We start from the raw sequence: 7,814 nt of genomic DNA, 5'->3' as shown, positions 1-7,814 counted from the left end.
AAAAAAAAAAAAAAAAAAGAATGAATAAACAGGGCAGCGCCTGTGGCTCAGTGGGTAGGGCACTGGCCCCATATGCTGAGGGTGGTAGGTTCAAACCCGGTCCTGGCCAAACTGCAACACAAAAATAGCCAGGCATTCTGGCAAGCACCTGTAGTCCCAGCTACTTGGGAGGCTGAGGCAAGAGAATCGCCTAAGCCTAGGAGTTGGAGGTTGCTGTGAGCTGTGACGCCATGGCACTCTACCAACGGCAACAAAGTGAGACTCTGTCTCTAAACATTAAAAACAAATAAACAAACAAAACTAGCTGCTTCACCAATCATCTTAAAAGTTCCCAGATTTGTGATACAAAGAACAATATTATTGTTTTTTTTTTTTTTTTTTTTTTTTTTAGATAGTCTCACTTTGTTACCCTCGGTAGAGTGCTGTGCTGTCACAGCTGACAGCAACCTCTAACTCTTGGGCTTATGCGATTCTCTTGCCTCAGCCTCCCGAGTAGCTGAGACTATAGGCGCCCGCCACAACACACAGCTGTTTTTTTTTTTCTGTTGCAGTTTGGCCAGGGCTGGGTTCAAACCTACCACCCTTGGTATATGGGGTCAGTGCCCTACCCAGTGAGCTACAGGGTGCCGCCCAGAACAATGTTATTTTAATATAAATCATCAGTAACAATTTAGGAATTGCCTCTTCTTTATTTCTTAAAGACCCACTTGTACCAGCTGCTAAATCCGAGTGTTTATTTATGGCAACTCGAATCTATGCTCTCTTCATGCTCTGGACTTGAATATACTTCATCAAATTTTCTGAATCTCATTATTTATTAATTTCTTTTTAAAAATATATTATTTATTTATTTGTAAAGATGAGGTCTCAGTCTACAGCCCAGGGCTTGTAGCCTTGAACTCTTGGCCTCAAGGGATCTTCCTGTCTCAGCTTCCTGAGTAGTTGGGACTACTAGCCACCATGCCCAGCAAATTCTTGAATTTTTTTGTTTTTTAAATTGAGACAGAGTCTCACTTTGTTGCCTTCGGTAGAGTGCCATGGCGTCATAGCTCACAGCAACTTCCAACTCTTGGGCTCAAGTGATTCTCTTGCCTCAGCTTCCCGAGTACCTGGGACTTCAGGTCCCCACCACAATGCCTGGCTATTTTTTTTTTTTTTTTAGCAGGCCTGGGCTGGGTTCAAACCTACCAGCCTGGGTGCATGTGCCAGCACCCTACCCACTGAGCAACAGATGCTGCCTTAATTCTTGTATTTTGTTTTTGGCCGGGACTGGGTTTGAACCTGCCACCTCCAGCATATGGGGCCAGCGCCCTACCCCTTTGAGCCACAGGTGCCACCCAATTCTTGTATTATTTGTGGAGACAGGGTCTTGCTGTGTTGCCCAGGCTCATCTGGAATTCCTGGACTTAAGCAATCCTCCCTCCTCAGCCTCCTGAGTCACTGGGATTACAGGTGTGAGTACCACCCGTGACATGAATCTTATTATTTGACAAATGCATCTCACTGAGTGTGGCACATAAAGAATACTCTACACAGAGATTTTCCGAAGATCCAATCTCCCTCTTTCTCATAGTAATACAAATTTTATCTATGTGGCTTATGGCCACACGGAATAAATACTATATTTCCCAACTGCCCCTGCAGGTGGTGCAGCCACGTGGCTAGGTTCTGGACAATAGAAAGTGAAAGGCTTGGCGCCTATAGCTCAACCGGCTAAGGCGCCAGCCATGTACACCTAAGGTGGCGGGTTCGAATCCCCAGCCCGGACCCGCCAAACAACAATGACGGCTGCAACCAAAAAATAGCCGGGCGTTGTGGCGGGCGCCTGTGGTCCCAGCTACTTGGGAGGCGGAGGCAGGAGACTCGCTTGAGCCCAGTAGTTGGAGGTTGCTGTAAGCTGTAATGCCATGGCACTCTACCCAGGGGGACAGCTTGAGGCTCTGTCTAAAAAAAAAAAAAAGAAAGTGAAAGGAAATAATTGTAACTTCTGAGCTGAGTTTCTTTACAGGGTAGCCTTTTCCCTTTTTCCCTTTTCCCTTCATTGGCAAGAATGGGGTTGTTAAGGTTAGGATGACCATGTTTGGTTACCAGGTAAGAGCAGGGAGTTGTCTTAGAAAGTGAATGAAGCCCACACTCTAGGGAAGATGGAGCAACAAGATGGCAGGAGCCTGGGCTCTGACGAGACTTCACAGAGCAAAGCTGTCTTACCTATACTTCATGGGAGTGAGAAATAAACTCTCCTCTCCACCCTATTTAGGTCCCAGTTATTTTAGATCTCTCTGTTTCACATAGTCATTATAGATGATTTTTCTCCTTGCCCCCCACCCTATACTTCCCAGTTCTGCAACTCCTCCCCCATCCACTTCTCAGGGCCCATGACTCACTCATCCTCCTCCTCTGCCCCCTGAAGCCTCTGTTCCTTCCGCTGCTGCCGACAGATGAGAATGCCTGTGGCGGCCACAGCAGTAGCAATAATGGCAGCAATGATGCCTCCAATGATGCCACCTGTGGCCCCTGCACCTGCTGTGTTGGGGGATTCTGCAAGGAGAGGGACAACATGAGGAGGTCTAGAGGAGGAAGACAAAGCTCCCCATTTCATGCTACCCATCCCCCAAGTCATCATCCACATGTTTGCTTCCTTTCCCATAAGCAAAGAACATTCTTTCATTCAACTAATCCCTACTGCACGTGATTAAGGAGCATTTGTTGGGTGTCGGTCATTGGGAGATAGGGGTGGAGAACAAAACACAGAAATTCTCTGCTCTCATGGATCATGTGCTGGTTGAGCAGAGCAGCTGACAATGAACAAATAAATAGAATAAATAACAGGCCAGGTGAAAAGAAGTGATAGAGTAAACAAATATAGTGTGGCAGGTGACAAGGAAGTGACAGAGGGGCCCCCAAAGGCAGTCAAAGAGGGTCTGTGAGATGACATTTGAGCAAAGACCTGAAAGAGATGTTGGGGGTGAGCCATGACAACTGAGAATGGGCTCAGTGCCTGAAACTCAAAGACTAGGGCTGAAACTCAAAGACTAGGGCGCCGGCCACATACACCAGGTCTGGTAGGTTCAAACCCAGCCTGGGCCTGCCAAACAACAATGAAACTACAATAATAATAATAACAAAAAAAGCTGGGCACGTGTAGTCCCAGCTACTCAGGAGGCTGAGGCAAGAGAATTGCTTAAGTCCAAGAGTCTGAGGTTGCTGTGAGCTGTGACTCCATGGCACTCTACTTAGTGTGATATAGTGAGTCTCTATCTCAAAAAAAAAAAAAAAAGAGAACCAAGAATGTGAGAATGTTGTAGGCAGAAAGAACAGCCATGCAGCCAATGAAAAGACTTTGAGGAAGCCTGTTTTTTATTTTTTTTTTTAGACACAGAGTCTCACTTTGTCACTCTCAGTAGAGAGCTATGGCATCACAGCTTCTAGCAACCTCCAGCTCTTGGGTTTAGGTGATTCTCTTGCTTCAGCCTCTCAAGTAGCTGGGACTACTGGCGCCCACCACAACGCCTGGCTTTTTTTGGTTATAGTTTGGCTGGGGCTGGGTTTGAACCCACCACCCTCAGAATATGGGGCTGGCACCCTAATCACTGAGTCACAGGTGCTGCCCTGAAGCCTTGTTTTTTAAGGAAAAGCAGGGACACCAGGTGCCAGGGGCAGAGTGGGATGAGAGAGGGAGGTGCTAAAAGGCAGAGAATTGGGGGGAATTCTGGAATTGGAAAGAGAACCCCTCACTTATTGCTGGGAATGGAGTCTTGTCCAACTTAACAGGAAAAGGGGTCAGATCCTCACTCTCCAGGGCCTCCTTTGAGGCATTCCCCTTTCCATTTTTCCCATCTGCTGTTCCTTTTTTGGTTTGTTTCTTTTTTTGAAACAGTCTCAGACTCACCCTGGGTAGAGTTCTGTGCCGTCATAGCTCACAGTAACCTCAAGCTCTTGGGCTCAAGCAATCCTCCTGCCTCAGCCCCTGAGTAACTGGGACTACAGGTGCTTGCCACAATGCCCAGCTAGTTTTTCTGTTTTAGTAGAGACAGGCTCTCACTCTTGCTCAGCCTGGCCTTGAACTCCTGAGCTCAAGCGATCTAACCACCTTGACCTCCCAGAGTGCTAGGACTACAGATGTGAGCCACTGTGCCTGGCCTCCGTTTACCTTTCCCAATGGAAAAGTAATTGGAGTGATTACCTGTTTACTTGGCAAGTTCCATACTAGATGCTGAGTCCGAGGGCTGGCATATAAGCGGGGAGTTTGCTGGATGTGTAAGGAGGGCCCTACATGGGCACTCAAGGGCCCGATGTACCCAGGGTACATAAAATCCTCCACCCCTACCCTCCCCACTCTGCCAGGGGAGGGGTAGGGAGTGTAGGTGAAGTGGGGGAAACAGACAATAAACAAGTGAGGAGTCAAGAGGCAACCCACATGTCAACACCCCAACTCAGGTGAGGAGGGAAGCTTGCAAGAGGTCGATGTCTGTATCCCTGGAATATCTGATCCCTACAGCTCCGGTTCCGCAGCCTGGCATCCTTCAGAGTGTTGGGGAATAGTAGAGTGATTGCTGTTTGGTCTGTGCACACACATTTTCATCCTAAAAACAGTTATTTCTGTTGCTGTTATGGGCTGTGCGCCCCCAGAAGGGCAGGGCTGGATTTGCACAGGTCATCTCTATGACCCTAGTGTCACCTGGCACAGGGCAGCATCCAGAGTAAGTGGAAGTCAATGCTTGTTGAAGAAATGAACTTCTTAAGCCCCTCCTGGCAACTCAGCCTGCACGAAGGATTTCACATCCTCACTGGACCCTAGAACAGCCTGAGCCCAGTGCTGGAGAGAACAGAGGTGACTTGGGATTAAAGCCTGCCCCTTTCAATGCCCCTCACTGAGTCGGGGGAACTCTAGGGCCTCCTTGGTCTTTGGTTATCTAGCTGGGGAGAAGGGAGGGGTGTGGAGCTGCTGCTTCTCTCTCTGAATCATCAAAACCCCCCTCGGTGGAGCCCAAGAGTCAAGTTAGGGGAAGGAGGACAGGAGAGGCCACAGAGTGGTTGCAGAGGGTGGGGCTTTCCTGTGTCCTCAGCAACCTGAGGGGGTCAGTTCTGAGCAGTCTCCAGAGGAGGGATCCCCCACCTGTGGCCCTCCCAACCGCTCAGGGCCAAGGAACCTGCCAAGCCCCTGCTGCCCCTGACCCAAGGTCCAGGGAACTCAGCAGGCCTGTCTGGCCACTGGATCCAGGAAGACAGACTCTGTCCTGGGACCAGGAGTGCAAATGCCCCAGCCTCTAAGCCCCAACTCCCAAGACCTAATTCCTAGTCCCACCAGCCTTGGGTTCTTGGGCATCAAATGTGTCCTTCAAGGACCCCAGTGGTCTGAGCCCTCAGCCTTCCTGGGTCTAAGACCCACCAGGCTCCCATTCCCTGGGGCCCAGGGTTCAGTTCTTCCCAAGCTCTGAGACCTAGCAGTCTCTGTTGCACCCACTCTTTCCCCAGGACCCAAGGAGGGGTCTGATATATTACAAGACACCCCCAGTGTTTTCCTCCAAGGCATTTATTAACTCCTGAGTGTCGTGGGGCAGGGGGCAGGTTGGAGCCCAACATAAGTCTTTGGGGGTGGGGGTCCTTCCTGGATCCCACTACTGAGGTCCCCCAAGCGCTCCTTCCCCATGCCGCCCTGGAGACAGAAGTCCAGTGTGTGATTGCACCTCCTCCAAATCCCAAGAAAGTGGGAGGTAGCATTCCAACTCCAGTGTCATCCGGACAAACAAGTCCAACCAGTCTGGAACCCTTTGCTGGCCTGGTTGTGGCCGGCAGGGGGAGGGCAGGAAAGTCTGGGCCCAGCTCTGTCTCTGTCTTCCGGTCACACATAAACAGCCCGCCGTGAGATGAGAGAGCCATCCAGCTGCGACTCCATGTCATCCTCCAGCGCCGGGGGTGGAGGCAACATAAGGCCTTCCTCTGCCTTTTTCTCTTCCTCCTCCTCCTCCTCTTCCTTGGCTTCTGGCCTCATGGGTCCAGGGACTACTGGCGTCCAGAAGATGGGGCCCCCATTCCCAAACACCTGAGTTTTCGGATCGTAGGATCCCCTGATGTCTCCTCCTCCTCCTCCTTCTCCAGGGCTCTTCCTCTTCCTCCTCACCCTCAGCAGGATGAAGGCCAAGGACCCCCCAGCCAGAAGCAGCAGCACCAGCAGTGTCCCCCCCACGGCCCCCCACACCAGTTGACCTGAGTCTCGGGACAAGGCCCGGGGGGTGTCTGAGGAGAGAGAGGAGGGGTGAGAGAAAGAGAAAAAGGGAAACGAGGTCACAGAGGTCATGAAGACAGATTGAGGGGTGGGGAGCCGGGGAGCCGGACGCAGGGGGCATGACTCTGCCTGGGCAAAAGAATATAGAAAGAGGAGGAGGAGGAGGGAAGGCAGAGCCCATCCACCCCTTGATATAGGCTGGGCACTTTGTGCCACGAGGGGTTGCCTACTGGTGCCTCCCAGATATGTGCCCTCACATCTGCACAGTATATCTTCAAATATTGCTAGCCCACATTTCAAAAATCAGGCAATTTCATCTAAGAATCCAGACTTCTCTCAGGGGGAAAGGAAATAAGATCTGGCAATTCTAGACTCTCATCTCCACTTGGGGATTGGCTATAACTGGGTGAAAGCTGGAAGTTTGGAATAGAGATATGGCCACTGGGTCACTTGTGGGGATCCCCTCTGGACACGCTGTGGGACCTCCCCCAAACTCCAAGGTCAGGGTCACAGAATCTTCGGGCAGAGGACAGCAGATTTGAGTGTGCGGCCATCTGATCTTAGGGCTCTTTGTTCTATGGGAGCCTCCGGGTCATTCCTCCCTATGGAACAGCTGGGAGAACCTGGTTGGAATGATGTGGTGTCCTCCTCTCTGGGCGGTGCACCCCCAGCATGTAAAATGGGGCTCATAAATCCCACTGTCCCGGCTTCCTTAGTGCTCCCTGAAGTGGGTTAGGCAGGTGGTAGGGGGAGCATTTATGGGACGTGAAGAGAAGCCAGGGAGACAGGGAGGGGGCTCCTGGGCCCCAAACCAGCACAATGAGATGCTATCCCGCACACCATGTCCTCATCCTTTCTTGCAGGGCCTGACTGGGCGAGTTGGTGAGGGGTTTCACATCCACTTGACCCCCACCCTGTATGGGCATCTGTTCCTAGTCATAGGGACAGGGGTCATGACTCAGTAGGCTGTCATATCAGTGCAGTGACTCACAAGCAGCATTAAAACAAAACTAGACCAGAATCCTTTTAGGAGGTTATATGTCTATCCCTAGATGTTGGGTTGAAGTGTGAGATTGATTTTTCTATTTACTGGGAGTGCTGCTCAGTGACTCAGGAACCCAGTCTGAGCTCCTGATGGAATGCTTGTCTGGAGGTGGTGGCATTTTGGGGATCCTGTCTGGGTTCCAAGTTCTTTGAGTCTCCCCGAGGAGTTGTCTGTCCCAAGGTGTGATATGAGTACCTGTGTGTGTACTAGTGTGAACCCCAAACTGTGTCTTTGTGCCAGCATGTCCAAGTCTGTGTGTGTAAGGGAATGTGGACTGGTGGCTCAGAGGCCCTTTCAGAGCTCTGTGTGCATTTTCTCTGAGGGTGACTAGTGGTTAGGACACTTACTACCTGACTTTGTGGCGATTCTTTTTAATATGTGGCTAGCCAACATTTTTTTTTTTTAGAGACAGAGTCTCAATTTATCGCCCTCGGTAGAGTGCTGTGGCGTCACACAGCTCACAGCAACCTCCAACTCCTGGGCTTAAGTGATTCTCTTGCCTCAGCCTCCTGAGTAGCTGGGACTACAGGCGCCCACCACAAC

At 50.6% G+C, this 7,814-nt stretch overlaps 1 protein-coding gene across 2 annotated transcripts in view; it reads right to left on the bottom strand.

Moving 5' to 3' along the window:
* Nucleotides 1–7,814, bottom strand: part of NECTIN2 (nectin cell adhesion molecule 2) — a 31,473-nt gene that overhangs the window by 3,360 nt on the left and 20,299 nt on the right. The window contains exon 6 of one of the 2 annotated variants that reach the window (XM_012811186.2): nucleotides 2,385–2,538. In XM_012811186.2, coding sequence (XP_012666640.1) covers nucleotides 2,385–2,538 — 154 coding nt within the window. Of the gene's footprint in view, nucleotides 1–2,384; nucleotides 2,539–5,515; nucleotides 6,238–7,814 lie in introns of those variants that run through there. The other variant, XM_012811187.2, reaches the window with a different exon arrangement.

Source organism: Otolemur garnettii, unplaced genomic scaffold (genome assembly GCF_000181295.1).
Source record: "Otolemur garnettii isolate 467f Iridium unplaced genomic scaffold, OtoGar3 scaffold00152, whole genome shotgun sequence".
Taxonomy (NCBI): Eukaryota; Metazoa; Chordata; class Mammalia; order Primates; family Galagidae; genus Otolemur; species Otolemur garnettii.
This window is presented reverse-complemented; position numbering and strand designations above follow the sequence as displayed.